General features: G+C 41.2%; 1 protein-coding gene across 4 annotated transcripts in view; it reads left to right on the forward strand.

The window, feature by feature from the left end:
* The first annotated feature begins 4,740 nt into the window (after nucleotides 1-4,740).
* Nucleotides 4,741-16,198, forward strand: part of LOC136838316 (protein enabled-like) — a 40,294-nt gene continuing 28,836 nt past the window's right edge. The window contains exons 1-7 of one of the 4 annotated variants that reach the window (XM_067103198.1): nucleotides 10,149-10,178; nucleotides 11,842-11,904; nucleotides 12,100-12,282; nucleotides 12,740-12,861; nucleotides 12,959-13,074; nucleotides 13,496-13,528; nucleotides 14,313-14,439. In XM_067103198.1, coding sequence (XP_066959299.1) covers nucleotides 11,891-11,904; nucleotides 12,100-12,282; nucleotides 12,740-12,861; nucleotides 12,959-13,074; nucleotides 13,496-13,528; nucleotides 14,313-14,439 — 595 coding nt within the window. In that variant the 5' untranslated portion in view covers nucleotides 10,149-10,178; nucleotides 11,842-11,890. Of the gene's footprint in view, nucleotides 4,989-10,148; nucleotides 10,179-11,841; nucleotides 11,905-12,099; nucleotides 12,283-12,739; nucleotides 12,862-12,958; nucleotides 13,075-13,495; nucleotides 13,529-14,312; nucleotides 14,440-16,198 lie in introns of those variants that run through there. The other 3 variants (XM_067103196.1, XM_067103199.1, XM_067103197.1) reach the window with 3 other exon arrangements.

The raw sequence follows: 16,198 nt of genomic DNA on the forward strand, positions 1-16,198 counted from the left end.
AAAGAAAATAAACCAGGGGCATTTACCGACCATATCACAGCTTGGGTATGTTGGGGAAGGTGTTCCAGTGCCCAGGGGGCACTTACTGGTATGGTATTGTCCCTTGAAATACCATAAAATGCCCAAAAATACCACCGAATACCCTAAAATTAAGGATAGTTATGTAGGAGCATGTACCCATCATACCACAGCTTGGGTATGTTGGGGCAGGTGTTCCCAGCGCCAAGGGGGTATATATAGTATGGATTTGCCCCTTAAAATACCACTGAATACCCTAAAATACCCTTAAATTAAGGACCATACCACAGGAGCATGTAACGATCACACCACAGCTCGGGTATGTTGGGGCAGGTGTTCCCAGCGCCCAGGGGGCACTTATGGTACGGCATTGCCCCTTAAAATACCACTGAATACCCTAAAATACCTTAAAATACCCTTAAATTAAGAACCATACCACAGGAGCATGTAACGATCACACCACAGCTCGGGCATGTTGGGGCACTTCCCAGTGCCCAGCCCCCTAATTCAGACCTTATTTATAGGCAAATTACAGTAATTAATTACGAATTACTCATACAGATGACCTCTTGCCACTTAATTATTACTTATTTAAGTGGCTCCAGCTCTGTAATTGGCTCCTGTAATTAATTACGGAGGTATTTAGGAGCTAAGTGGGAATAAGGGATAAGACGCCATTTGTTTACATTTGGTGAAGTCGATCGATTTCCACCGATTGGAATTAGATCAGAGATTCGGAGTAATGTTTTAATACGAAAACCATTTAAAATTTGATATTTTTCCGGTATATTCATCGCAATTAAGAATAAAACATTAATAAAAATAACTTTTAATAATTAAAATATTATTTTATATAATAAATTATATTAAAAAAGCGATAATAATCATAATAATTATAGCGAAGATGGCGCGCAATACCAGAATCTACATCACCTTACGCCAAGGTATCACAGTCTTGGTAATGTCTCTATTAGAAAGCCTTGTAAAATTTATATTTTCCAATATATTTATTGTAATAAACTAAAAAAAAATATCGGTATATTTATAAAATAAATTTAAAAAATATTTTATACAATAAATCTCATTATTGACGCCATGATTAAAAGAAATATCACAAAAAATATTGAGCACTTGAAACGCCCCATAATATCGATTCTTTCTCAATATATTTATTTTAATTCGATTAAAATATCGTTAAAAATAAAAATATTTAATAATGTTCATATTTACAAACCCAAATTCATCATAAACGTAAGAATGATTGTATGAAATATCAATAAAATATTAAACACTACCAAGATATTCGTCTTTCGTCGCCAATGTTTACGTTAGGGAGCTCAAAAATATTTCCACTGGTTGAAATGAAATTTTTTTTATTACTAATATATACAAGCTTTTAGATAGCTAGAGAGAGAGAGAGAGAGAGAGAGAGAGAGAGAGAGAGAGAGAGAGAGAGAGAGAGAGAGAGAGAGAGAAAGGGGTACCTACGGAGAGAGAGAGAGAGAGAGAGAAAGGAATGCTAAGAAATGAGAGTGAGAGAGAGATATAAAGGGAGAAAGAAATGCTAAAACGAGAGAGAGAGAGAGAGAGAGGGTAACTACATAGAGTCAGCGAGCTAGAGAGAGAGAGAGAGAGAGATAAAGAGAGAAAAAGGAATGCTAAAAAATAAAAGAGAGAGATAGAGGAATGTTAAAAAGTGCGAGAGAGAGATAGAGAGAAAGTAATGCTAAAGGTGAGAGAGAGAGAGAGAGAGAGAGAGAGAGCAAGCCAAGGAGAATTTTGGCGTGATGTAATGAATAATAAAGAAGAAGACTCCACCTGGCCTCATCAGTAATAATACCCATATGCCCAAGGAGTATCATGTAGGGCAGGCCTTATACCCTAATACCCAGTAGTCTTCACATCCACCTTGTCACCTACGACACGGTACCATTCTCCTACCCCTGTCTCCAGGCAAGAAGACTGACAACAGTCAATATGTATAGTAGGATTATTATTATAGTATCTTCATGTCTTGGAGGGGGAAAAATTCCCACGTGGCATTTGGTGGCCGCGGCGGGATAAAGCTTTTCCCCCGGGGAAGAATTGATTCCTGTCCACTCTAATATCAAGGATAACTTTTCCTAATGGAACCGAATAGCTCCTTAGACGTGTCTGCGACTGTGGAAAACAAAGACTAAAGGGACTCTTGCAATACATTAAACAAGGATATACTTGAGTAGCCTACTAAGTGGTGACACTACCCTATAGGTGTGCGTTCAACACAGCTCTCCCAAGAGCTTTGTCTAGCCTGACACTGGGGTTGGATTGACCCCACTTACGCAGGATGTCACAACACTCTGCAACAAAAGAGCTCTCCACATACGAAGACAGAATTTACCCCTATCGAGGCGTCCTAATGATTACCAAACTCACCACTCTCCACATACGAAGACAGAATATACCCCTATCGAGGCGTCCTAATGATTACCAAGCTCACCAGAGCTCTCGGCCAGAAACGACTCTAAGCTTGAATCGCAGAGGGGTTTGGAAAGTGGTGTACTCTGTCCTCAAAGGTGTACCAAACCAGGGCACTGTGTGAAATCTTGTACAAAGCGTTTTATATTACTTCCTTGTTCATTACCTCAGAACTACAAAGTTTTCACATTCTTGGCCATTGCGAATACGATGATATAATTATCGTATCATAATGTCTTGAAGGGGGGAAAATTCCTGAGAGAGAGAGACAGAGAGAGAGAGAGAGAGAGAGAGAGAGAGAGAGAAAGGAATGCTAAAAAGTGAGAGAGAGAGAGAGAGAGAGAGAATTGGTGCTATTATCTGGCCGGTAAATGGTAGGATGTGTCATTTGAGGCGAGTATTAGTATTGGATGGGATGGGAATAATTCCTTCTATCTCAGCTTCAAGAACAATAAGCTCATCTGCGGTCTACAAGGACATTGTTTTGTTTAAACTGTTGAAATTAATGGCATCGCCGTTTGTAGTGTTATAGCTTTTATTGTTAAATAAAAGCTATAATACTTGTATTATAGCTTTTATTAAGGCTTTGTATTTAGTTTTAAGACTTCACATTGGCTACCCTTAAATGCTTCAGTGTTGAAAGGTTCAATTTAGGTTTGTTGATAGCTTACGTAGTTTAAATAAAATGGTGGTTTGTGGATTCAAAGATATAATTTTTCATTGTGGAATAATAAGATAAATTTCAGGAGTATAGTGTTTTTATTAACTGTTATTCTTTAGATTGGGAGTTGATTAGGATTAATAGATCAATGCACTGTTGATTATAACTCCAGTTCTGTGTCTTGAGATGTCATAATATAACATTAAAATGTCTGTGGTGAATCGATGGAACCATTTCGGGCAATTTGGGGGATTGTGAAATATGACTTAGTGATAATTCGAGCTCGAATTTGGGAGCCGAAATGCTCCTTCCGCGATATCTTGCGTTGATACTATATATATAAATCAAATCTAATTTCGGGTAAAATCTGAGTGTCCGTATCTTCGAAGGTTCCAACTTCTTTTATGGCTTGCACGGCCTAGTTGGCAGCGGCCTTGCCTTTCAGTTGAAATTTATTTCTGTTCCGCACGTGAGTGTGTGTTGAAATATAAATATTTAATGAGATAATTTATGATAATTACCTCCACGTTATTTGAGATAACAGTGCAAGACGTAATTCTCATATATTATCTTCATCATATACACTCATTTTATCAATGGCACACAATGGCGTCGTTATCGTTGAGTAAATGTGTTGATAAACTTTCGTCTATATGTGATAAGAATATATATATATATATATATATATATATATATATATATATATATATATATATATATATATATATATATATATATATATATATATATATAACATTTGCGTTTATTTAATTTTAAATAAACATAAACATTCGCAAGTGATAAATATGCATTGTTTATTTGTCAGATAAGCGAAGATAAACCATAAATATAAAAAAAATATACATTATTTACTCAATAAACGGGAATAAACGGGAATAAATAGGAATCAAATAGGAATAAATAGGAATGCTTCCAGTACGGCGATGTGTTGACGTATGATGACGTCATCAGAAAAGGCTTCTTCTCAAGTCACCCCGAGAGAGACAAAGCCTTGGGACGATGATAAACCTCCCGAGACCGACTTGGGACGAGATTAAAAACAACATTATTCGTTATTTCTTGCTTCTTGTCCTTTATTTCCACCCCGCCCGTGTGGATCCGGATCGATTCCGGGCCGGTCTTTCGTCCGGGGGCCGAAACGGCGCATAATTCCGTCGATTATTCGCGAAAATCGACGAAATATTTGACTCCGTTTCGGCGAAGGTGGCCGTTTGACTTTCGGTGGGGTGTTGCTCGGTGACGTCACGGGCTACTGCCTAGCCGACGTACAGACGATTATAGGGTGTGAATTACCTCTTATCATTAACCCTAAGCCTGTTTTAATCATTAATAATCATTAATTAATGATATTTCATGTATTTATGGTCATTTTAGGCCTCATAGGCCCGTCGTAGGCCTAAATCAGACGTGCTAATGGCGGTTCGAGTGGATGGGTGTTGCTCCGTGACGTCACGGTTTACAACCCAGACGCACTCCGACAATTATAGGTTGCTAATTAGCGCTTATTTGCGCAAATGAGGCTATTTATACGAGCTATTAGAAGTAGTTAGTGATTGTTAGTGTATCTGTGTGGTTAATATGGTGTAAACAAGTGTGAGATGGGGTTATACACGCCTACCAGCCTACCAAAAATCCAATGTTTTGATTTCTGCTTCTCCCCAAATCATTCGCCGAAGTCGAGTCAGTGTACCTGTGAGTGTCGTGAGGTGAGGACGTGTCGCTCGGCGCTCCGCCTTCCAAAAACCCCCCCCAAAATCTCCCGCCTAGATGACTATTTCGCGCCCGTCCCTTCGGATCCACCCGCGGGCGGATGTGATATAAATACACCCAGGTGAGTGTAGGGTGTATATCGGGTGTATTTTAAGGTGTATTTTGCCCCCGCAGGTTATTTTCGTCTATTTTTCCCCCCGCGGAGAGCGACGGTCGTCGGGACCTCAATGCATCGGAGACATTTTTTTTTTTTCGTTTTCGCGGCGAAAATGTTGTTTGTTTTCGGTTGTTTTCGGTTGTTTCCCGACGCCGTTTGTCGGGTTGTCTTGTCGGGTTGCGTTGCCGGATGGTCGGGCTTCGCTTTCGGGTCGGGGGCGGTCGGGTGGGCCGATCGGTTGTGGGTTTATTTTTGGGTTTTTTTTTTATTTTTTTTATTTTTGTCTTTGGAAGAAGTCGAACCGGAGTGTCGGTTGTGTGTGTGTTGAAGAGGAGGTGCTGAGAGAGAGAGTCTCTGTCTCTCTCTCTCTCTCTCTGTCTCTCTCTCTCTCTCTCTGTCTCATATTTCTTAAGCTTCTCTCTCCCTCTCTCTCTCTCTCTCTCTCTAGCTAATTCCTGAAGCCCCCCCCCCTCTCTCTCTCTCTTTCTGTTTCTCATATTCCTGAAGGCCCCACATCCATCTCTCTCTCTCTCTCTTTCATTCTTAAACCTGTCTCTCTTTCTCTCTCTCTCTCGCTAGTTCCTGGAACCTCTCTCTCTCTCTCTCTCTCTCTCATTCTTAAACCTGTCTCTTTCTCTCTCTCGCTAGTTCCTGGAACCTCTCTCTCTCTCTCTCTCTCTCTCTCTCTCTCTCTCTCTCTCTCTCTCTCTCTCCCCGTTCTAAACATTCTAATACATTCGTGATGATCATTTTAATATAAAAAATATATATAAATTAATATTAATAATTATAAATATATATTTTATTTATTTATTTAATAAATATATAATATTATTATTTTTATTATTATTATTATTATTATTATTATTATTATTATTATTTTTGTTACTACTAAGGTTTCCGGGATGAGCGATGTACGATAAGCCGCTTATATTTTTTCGTTTTTGCTTTCCATATGAGTGTGTGTGTGTTTTAGTCTCTCTCTCTCTCTCTCTCTCTCTCTCTCTCTCTCTCTCTCTCTCTCTCTCTCTCTTTACTGCTGTTTGTATACATATATATCTCCCTGGCCCCATTCTCTCTCTCTCTCTCACATTCCTTCCAATCTCCTCACAACACACTCTCTCTCTCTCTCTCTCTCTCTCTCTCTCTCTCTCTCTCTCTCTCTCTCTCTCTCTCTCTCTCTCGGGGTTAAGAAGAATACCGGTTTTTCTCCTTCGGAGGGGCGCGGCCTCCTTCTTGGCCGATACCCGACAAGGTCAATGTCGCTGGGTTGCATTCCTCCTTGTGACCCTTGCCCAAGGTCGGGGTCAGCCCCCCCCCTCCCCCACTGTCCTGCGCGTAATGTAAGTCACTCTCTCTCTCTCTCTCTCTCTCTCTCTCTCTCTCTCTCTCTCTCTCTCTCTCTCTCTCTCTCTCTCTCTCTGCGTTAGCCCAGACCTATGTCCGTTAATATCTCGTCAATTGGTCGATTTTTATCGACGTTGCGTCGCTTTCAGTGGACGACAAATTGTAATTGTAACTTCCATGATGTCTGTTTAGTCGTCTTGTCGCTTCAGGAGCGACTTAGTCGCTTTTAACGACTGGAAAACGACCTAAAACGACTGATAACTTTAGCTACCCAGCGTGTCTATTAGACCTGTCTCGGTAATATGGCGTTGATTTATCGATTTTTATCGACGTTGCGTCGCTTTAAATAAACGACAAATTATATATATATCTCCTGGAATGTCCGTCGAGTCGTCTTGTCGCATCAGGAGCGACTTGGTCGCTTTTAACGACTGGAAAACGACCTAAAACGACTGGTAACTTCAACTATCCAAGTGGGTTTGTTAGACCCATCTCGGTAATATAGAGTTGATTTATCGACTTTTATCGACGTTGCGTCTCTTTAAACAGACGACAAATTGCATATACACCTTCCGGAATGTCCGTCGAGTCGTCTCGTCGCTTTTTGCGACGCAGAAACGACCAAAAAACGACGCAAAACGACGCAACAAAAAAAAAAACGGCAAGGCCATCACTCCTAAGGCAGAGGAAAGTCACTGAAACACGTGGGAACATATTAATGGGGGGGGGGTGTGGGGGGGCTGGAAAGGGGGGGGTTAATGGAGGTCCTATTTAAACCCCTACCTCCCTCCCTCCCCCCTAATTAGGGGGAGGGAGGGACGGCTCGTTGAAGGTTCATACTGACCCAGTTACCTGTTTCTCTTCATTTCTTCGTCTTGGGAGAGAGAGAGCGGCGGTCAGGTGAGGGAGTGATGTACCTGGGGGTCAGACGAATGTTGTGGCAGGTCATACAGGCCGTCTGAGGGGGGTGGGCTAGCAGTCGCACCCCCCCCCTAAATTCGGGAAGGGGGTTCCTCAAGGGGGTGATGGTCGTAGATAGTGGTCTCACGTGAGGACTGGACGTTTACGTGGAGTTCTGGGCACTTTTTGGGTATTTTTTGGGCATTTCTTGGGCATAAATGCCCGGTTATGTGGTCCGTGGGCACCATGAATGGCATAGAGAGAGATAGAGACGCGGAGAGAGAGTGAGAGAGAGAGAGACAGAGAGATATTAGTACCATTCTTGGGACCGGACATTTCAACCAAATTCTGGGCACTATTTGGGCATTTTCTGGGTATTTATGCCCGTCTCGTTAGCACCTGGGCATCCAGAATGGCGGAGAAAGAGAGAGAGAGAAACACGGAGAGATAGAGATAGAGAGAGAGAGAGAGAGAGATAGGCATTAGTACCATTCCGTGTCGACCGGACATTATCGTCTAATTCTGGGCATGTTCAGGGCATTTCCTGGGCATTTGTGGCCGTTTCGGTGGTCCCTGGGCACCCAAAATGGCGTCTCTTTGAAGAGGAAGGTCTCTGTTACCCCCTGAGAGAGAGAGAGAGAGAGAGAGAGAGAAATATTTGTACCATTCCGTGATAGGTCTACTTTCTCCCTAGGGAAATGACGTTTAGATACACGCATGTTTTCTCTCTCTCTCTCTCTCTCTCTCTCTCTCTCTCTCTATCTATCTATCTCGCTCTCTCTCTCTCTCTCTCTCTCTCTCAATAATAATAGTCTCAGGCCACATATATTTTGCGGTTGCTCTTAATTGAGAGAAAGTTCTGGTGTAGAAGTTTCTATTTTAGAGAGAGACAGAGAGAGAGAGAGAAAGATGAAGAGAGAGACAGACAGATAGAGAGAGAGAGAGAGAGAGAGAGAGAGAGAGAGAGAGAGAGACACCAGTTCTCCTTGTTGCTAATCTAGTATCATGAACTCATCATGTGAGACCCCAACCGACATCTCGAGTTCCTTCTCTTCTCCTGCTCATTTCTCCCTCTTCCTCTGTATTCCCCCTATCTCCTCGTTATCAATCCATTCCCTAATCATCCCTCTACGTTAACGAAGGCGAGAGAGAGCGAAAGAGCGAGAGGGAGAGGGAGAAAGAGTGAGAGAAAGAGAAGAAAAAAATGCTTCCGACGGAAGCCGTCTAAAGTCTTCTTCATTTGCGCATGCGTAGTAGGCTGCTGGCTCGACCCGACATGCGAGATGTACGACGACAGTTTTCCCCCTATTTTTTTATTCGTTTTAAATAGAATTTCTTCGTTAATTCGTTCTTTTTCACCTTCGCTTTTTCGTTATTCGTTGTGGCGACCGTTTCGTGACGTCACGATGACGTGGTTCGTTGTATGGGAGGGTGAAGTGAGGTTCGGAGTGAGGTTGGTTATCGCGCAGCGTGGCAACGCTTCGCGGCATACCTAAGGCAGTTGAATTCTATGATAATGAACGGGTGTGTTGGGGAGAGAGAGAGAGAGAGAGAGAGAGAGAGAGAGAGGGAGGAGAACGAGGGAGGGAGAGAGGGGGAGGGGGAGAGACAGAACGTAAAAGAGAGAGAGAGAGGCAGGAAGAATGAGAAACAGTTACATAGAGAGAGAGAGAGAGATAGGAAGAATGAGAAATAGATATAGAGAGAAAGAGAGAACGATTGAGAGACAGAGATAGGAAGAATTAGAAACAGAGAGAGAGAGAGAGAAAGATGGAGAAAGGAGCGAAAGATTAATAGAGAGAGAGAGAGAGAGAGAGAGAGAGAGAGAGAGAGAGTTGAACGTCAAACGAGGCCCAAGTGGAATCCCCAAAGCCAAGTAATAGACGACACCTGCTGCTAAAGCCTTCCCCAGTCTCCAAGCTGTTGGGTTGTTCGTTTCTCAAGCTTCTTTTGAAGCTTTCCCTCAAGCTTAATCAAGCTTGGAGCTTCGGCTGACGTTGTTCGCTCCTTTATCAAGCTTTTTAACCCCTTTCTCCAGATTTTTAAAGCTTTTTCTCGAGGTTTTTAAAGCTTTTTCTCAAGGTTTTTACAAATTTTCCTCAAGATTTGAAGACTTTTGTCAAGTTTAATCAATCGCCCTTAAGCTTATTTCCAAGCTTTTTTTAAAGCTTTCTCTCAAGCTTAATCAAGCTTGGAGCTTCAGCTGACACTGTTTAGTCTTTTCTCAAGCTTTTTCTGAAGCCTTTTAAGCTTTTCTCAAGATTTTTAAAACTTTTTCTGAAGATTTGAAAACTTTTCTCAAGTTTAATCAGATTTTTAAGCTATTTCTCAAGCTTTTTGAAGCTTCTCTCAAGCTTAATCAAGCTTAGAGCTTCAGCTTGATAACTGTCGATTCTTAAGCTTTTTCTCAAGCTTGTGTTATGCTTTTTCTCAAGCTTTTTAAGCTGTCTTTTTCGAGCTCTTTAAGACTTTCTCAAACATTGTAAAGCTTTTTAAGCTGTTTCCCAAGATTTTTAAGTTTTTTTCTCAAGATTTTAAGCCTTGTAAGCTTGGAGCTTTTGTTTTTATCTTCAAGCTTGGTTTTCTAAAGCTTACTGGTGTTTTTCGAAGCTTCAAGCTTATTCTTCTCAAATTGGAAACCAGAGCATAAATTGTTGAAGATTAAGCTTTATAAAGCTGGAAGCTTAATTTAAAATTAAGCTTGGAGTGAAGTCGAACGTTATTAAGCTTTTTCTCTCTCTCTCTCTCTCTCTCTCTCTCTCTCTCTCTCTCAATTGGTTTAGGGCAAAGTGGGGAAGGCGGGGCACTTGTTTATTAAGTGAGAGAGAGAGAGAGAGAGGGGCAGAGAGGCTGTCTCTCTCTCTCTCTCCCTTCAGTGGTGAATTGGCGCCTCTCGGGGCCAGGGTGGTGCGATAGATCTCTCTCTCTCTCTCTCTCTCTCTCTCTCTCTGTTTACATTTTGACTCTAATTATGTGATATTTATTGGCGACTTTTTATTTTAGCGGATTTTTATCGTGATGATTTTTTGGCGCCTTTTTATTTTAGCGTTTTTTTTTTTTGTTTGTTTGTCTTAATTAACTTTGTGTGGTTTTTCCAAGCTTCAATTGTGTGTATTTTTGTGTTGTGTTTTTCCAAGCTTAAAGTGTGTGTATTTTTTAAATTAACTGTGCGTGGTTTTCCAAGCTTAAATTGTGTTTTTATTTTAACTGTGTGTGTTTTTTCAAGCTTAAATTGTGTGTTTTTAGTTTTCCAAGCTTAACTCGTGCGTGTTTTTTCAAGCTTAAATTGTGTATTTTTTTTTTAGTATTAACTGTGTGTTTTTTAAAGCTTAAAGTGTGTGTTTTTGTTTATTTTTTTTAATAAACTCTTGTGTTTTTGCAAGCTTAAAGTGTGTGCATGTTTTAAAATTAACTTTGTGTTTTTTTGCAAGCTTAAAGTATTTTTGTGTTTTTTGATTAACTGTGTGCTTTTTTCAAGCTTGAATTGTGTGTTTTTGTTTATCTAAATTTACTGTGAGTTTTTCCTGGCTTAAATTGTGTTTTTTAGTTTTCCAATCTTAGCTTGTGCGTGTTTTTTCAAGCTTAAATTGTGTGTATTTTTGTGTTTTTTCAAGCTTAAATTGTGTGTATTTTTGTGGGTTTTTTCAAGCTTAAATTGTGTGTATTTTTGTGGTTTTTTCAAGCTTAAATTGTGTATTTTTTGTGGGTTTATTCAAGCTTAAATTGTGTGTATTTTTGCAGGGTTTTCATGCTTAAATTGTGTGTATTTTTGTGGGTTTATTCAAGCTTAAATTGTGTGTATTTCTGTGGGTTTTCTCAGGCTTAAATTCTGTGTATTTTTGTGGGTTTTTCCAGCTTAAATTGTGTATTTTTTGTGGGTTTATTCAAGCTTAAATTGTGTATTTTTTGTGTTTTTTTTCAAGCTTAAATTCTGTGTATTTTTGTGGGTTTTTCAAGCTTAAATTGTGTGTATTTTTGTGGGTTTATTCAAGCTTAAATTGTGTGTATTTTTGTGGGTTTTTTCAAGATTTTCTTATGTGTTTTTTATTGTATTTTGTGTGTTTTTTTATTGTTGATTTAATGGACCCGAAAGTGGTTCACTTAGAGTGGAATAAATTTAATATTTTTTTTATCTGATAATTTACTGAGGCCTATTTGATGCCATTAGGCCTCAGGCCTCAGTGTATAATAGGGCTCTCTCTCTCTCTCTCTCTCTCTCTCTCTCTCTCTCTCTCTCTCTCTCTCTCTCTCTCTCTCTCTCTCTCAATTGCTTTTTATCTATTTCTCTCTCTCTCTCTCTCTCTCTCTCTCTCTCTCTCTCTCTCTCTCTCTCTCTCTCTCTCAATTGCTTTTTATCTAGTTTTTCTCTCTCTCTCTTTCTCACTCTCTCTTTTTCTCTCTAAACTTTTGTTCCTCTCTCTCTCTCTCTCTCTCTCTCTCTCTCTCTTTTCCTCTATCTCTCTCTCCCTCTCTCTCTCTCTCTCTCTCTCTCCTCATATATATGTATACATTGAAATTCTAGTAACCTCTAAAAAAAAAGGGTCCTAATCTAACCCCTCCCCCCCAAAAGGTCATGACCTCGTAAGCCGACACAGAAGGGTCAAAGGTCACCATCCACCATGTGGTCATACGTGTAAGTCACAGGGCCACGGATTTTAATGTTTGCATGTAGGTTGCCACGACATGATGATAATAAATAATATTATTATTATTATTATTATTATTATTATTATTATCATCGTTCCCACGCAACTGGTAGGTTGCCACCCCACGATTGCAACCCACCAACATAAATATATATACATATATCTTTACTCTCCTCCCCCAGGGTGTCGTGGGCGGATCGGATCATGGCTCCGCCCCCCCTGCGGCAGTTCGCCTCGACCTCTGCCATGACCTCGGGTCAGGTCAAGGTCACGGAGGACACGCCTCCTGACCTGCTGGAGGGCACCATGGACCTCACGGTCATCCTGCCCACCGGGCATCGGGTCAACATGGACGTCCATAGGAGGTGGGTATCGAGAGAAAGAGAAAGAACTCTCTCTCTCTCTCTCTCTCTTTTTATCCCAATCTTTTCTCTCTCTCTCTCTCTCTCTCTCTCTCTCTCTCTCTCTCTCTCTGCCTGTAAATCTTTCTATCTTTCTCTCTCTTTCTTAGTACAGTATTAATCTCTCTCTCTCTCTTTCACTCTCTCTCTCTCTCTCTTAGCATTAATCTCTATCTTAGCATTAATCTCTCTCTCTCTCTCTCTCTCTCTCTCTCTCTCTCTCTCTCTCTCTCTAGAATTAATCTTTTCTCTCTCTCTCTCTCTCTTAGTATTAATCTCTCTCTTTCTCTCTGTTGGTATTAATCTCTCTCTCTCTCTCCTAGAATTAATCTTTCTCTTTCTCTCTCTCTCTCTTAGTATTAATCTTTATCTCTCTCTATCTCTCTCTCACACACACACTCACTCCCTCTCTCCCCCACAGCACCCCAATGATGGACCTTCTAATCCAGGTCACCACAGCCCACAAGGTCAGCCCGGGAGGTCACGTCATCCACGTGGTGTCCGACAACCGCCTGCTCTCGTACAAGCCGTCGACCCCCATCGGTGAGTTGGCCTGTGTATATATACAGTATATATATATATTGGCATTTTCTCTCTCTCTCTCTCTCACACTCTCTCTCTCTCTCTCTCTCCCCAAAAGGGACCCTGGACACCAGCATCATCCAGATCGTGGCCAAGAACCGGATGAACGAGGAGGCCAAGAAGCGTCGCGCCCACCTCGTCACCCAGGCCATCGAGAAGAACGTCCGCCTGAAGGTGAGTGGCCCACTGTCTTCCGCCTTATTTAGTGTATTTTCTTGATTTAAGGGTAGTTGGTCTTATTTATTTTTTCCTGAGAATTCTGCCTTATTTTGCATTATTTATCTTCCCCCTTTTGCTCCATTTATCTTTCCATCTTACCTTATTTATCTTAATTTATTCTGTATTCTTCCCACATTCCATTATTTATATATATATATATATATACTCGTACATATCTAGTGAGAATTTGCCTTATTTTGGCTTATTTATCATCCCAATATCCCCTTATTTACCCTTATATACCTTCCCATTATTATACTGGTTGATTATGTATCCATTCACATGATTTACAGTGATGTATCCACACTCATGCATCTTCCTTTGTCTCTCTCGCTCTCACGCTCTCGCTCTCTCTTATCTTCCCGGGGACACCCAGCCCAAGGAATACGTCTACAAACAGCAGTTGGTGGTAATTACACATTACACTTGTATCCACGTATCCATTGTCATGTATCAGCTTCCATTGTCATGTATCCTTCGTATCCATTGTCATGTATCATTGTGTCAGCTTCCATTGTCACGTATCCTTTGTATACATTGTCGTGTATCATTGTGTCAGCTTCCTTTGTCATGTATCCTTTGTATCCGTTGTCATGGATCATTGTGTCAGCTTCCGTTTTCATGTATCCTTTGTATCCATTGTTATGTATCATTGTGTCAGCTTCCATTGTCATGTATCATTGTGTCAGCTTCCGTTGTCATGTATCCTTTGTATCCACTGTCTTGTGTCATTGTCATGTATCCTTTGTATCAGCCTCCATTGTCATGTATGCAGGCTTCATTATCATGTATCCATGTATTACTGTCACGTAGGATTCATTGTCACGTATTCTTGTATCAGTTTTCATTATCATGTATCTATGTAACACTGTCATGTATCCTTGTATCACCTCCCATTGTCATGTATCCAAGTATCAGCTTCCATTGTCACACACACACAGGCTTCATTGTCATGTATACACGTATCCATTGTCATGTATAGTGTCGTCATCGTCACGTAGGCTACCCTCTGCATCATTGTCACGTATCGACGTATCAGTGTATTAATACACTTCAATTAATCCCACATGCTAACAGACACAGTATTGCTTAATTAATACAATAATATATATATGAATTAATATTAAATATATAATAAAAATATATATATATATTATATATATATATACAGTGAATCCCTCCTTCCCGCTCAGGTCAACTTGCCGCGGAACCAGCTGGCGGTCTACCGTGTCCCTCCGAAGACCCTCATTTCGGACGTCCTGGCGATGGTGTGCAAGGACCGCTGCCTTGACCTGGAGACCCACGAAATCCGGCACCCAGGTCAGTACGCACCGCCCGCGTGTGTCCCTCTGTGAGGCCGAAGAGGTAGGGAGAAAGAGGGACCTCTGTGGACCCTGAGTTGTCATGTTAAGTCGGTGCTTATTCTTGTTTGTGGCCTTTTTTAACCTCTGTGAGGCCAAAGAGGGTGAGTGAGGGAGTAGTCTTGTATTCTTCATTAGTTTTTACCTCTTCCTGTTCCTCTGTGAGGCTGCAGAGGTAGGGAGAGTAAGGTAGAAAGAGAGAGAAAGCGGGAGGTGGATTTGACGTAGAACTTCTTTGGGCCCTAAGAGAAAATGTTGGGTGAGTTTTTATTCTTGTTTATAGCCTCTTTTTACCTCTGTGAGGCCAAAGAGGGTGAGTGGGGGAGTAATCGTGTATTCTTCGTTAGTTTTTACCTCCTCCTGTACCTCTGTGAGGCTGCAGAGGTAGGGAGAATGAGGCAGAAAGGGAGAGAAAGAGGCACCTCTCTGGGCCATAAGTTGTAATGGACATTGTGTTTGTATTCTTAGTTGTAGCCTAATTTTACCTCTGTGAGGCCAAAGAGGAAGGGAGAAAGGTGGCAACTGAGCAGTTAGTTTTAGTCTTTATTCGAATTGACCTCTTTCTACCTCTGGGAGGCCACAGAGGTAGGAAGAAAGAGGGAGGTGGATTTGATGTAGAACTTCTTTGTGGTCTAAGAGAAAATGTTAGGTGAGTCTTCATTCTTGTTTACTGACCTATTTTTTACCTCTGTGAGGCCAAAGAGGGTGAATGAGGGAGTACTCTTTTATTCTTTATTAGTTTTTACCTCTTCCTGTACATCTGTGAGGCCAAGGAGGTAGAGAGAAAGTAAGAGAGTGAGGGAGTTTTCTTACAATTCTTCATCTTGTATATGTTCCTTTCTCTACCTCTGTGAGGCCAAAAGAGGGACAGAAAAATAGGTAGGAGAGATGAATATTCTTTCATACCTTCCCCTTGTGCCTCTGTGAGGCCAAAGCGTGACGAGGAGAGAGAGAGAGAGAGAAAGAAAGAGAGAAAGAGAAGCCCTATAATCTGCAATATGACTGACGAGGGGAGTGCTCTTATATACTCTTATGTCATCTGACACTTTCTGCCTCTACGAGGCCTGAAACGGGGAGGGAGAGGGGTGCCTCTGTGCCTCTGGGAGGCCACAGAGATAGATAGAGATAGAGAGAGATAGAGAGAGAGAGAGAGAGAGATGGAATAACAAGTGCTCCCTGGCAATTGATATGTCGTTATGTGATCAGGGAACCAATTGAAGCACGCGTGGTGTGGCCTTGATAGAAGAAGTACGTGTCTCGCTTTTAATGAGAGAGAGAGAGAGAGAGAGAGAGAGAGAGAGAGAGAGAGAGAGGAGGTTGGGTGGTGAATATGTATCTCTCTCTCTCTCTGTGGCATTCTTAATCATCTTCATTTTTGTGACTCGATCTGTTTGTTTCTCTCTCTCTCTCTCTCTCTCTCTCTCTCTCTCTCTCTCTCTCTCTCTCTCTCTCTCTCTCTCTCTCTCTCACAGTATCTTTATTATGTCAAACTGAAGTTTGTGATAAGTACATGCTGCTGGGTGAAAAATTCTCTCTCTCTCTCTCTCTCTCTCTCTCTCTCTCTCTCTCTCTCTCTCTCTCAGATAACAAACAGCATATTATCGTGGTTACGTCATTTTCCTTGGCCACCGTTGGAACAATCCATACCTTTATTGTTCTGTAAATCCCTATTGTGGGGGATTACAATGGTATTTACGCAGTACGACGTTTGTTCTATA

Source organism: Macrobrachium rosenbergii, unplaced genomic scaffold (assembly GCF_040412425.1).
Source record: "Macrobrachium rosenbergii isolate ZJJX-2024 unplaced genomic scaffold, ASM4041242v1 60, whole genome shotgun sequence".
Taxonomy (NCBI): domain Eukaryota; kingdom Metazoa; phylum Arthropoda; class Malacostraca; order Decapoda; family Palaemonidae; genus Macrobrachium; species Macrobrachium rosenbergii.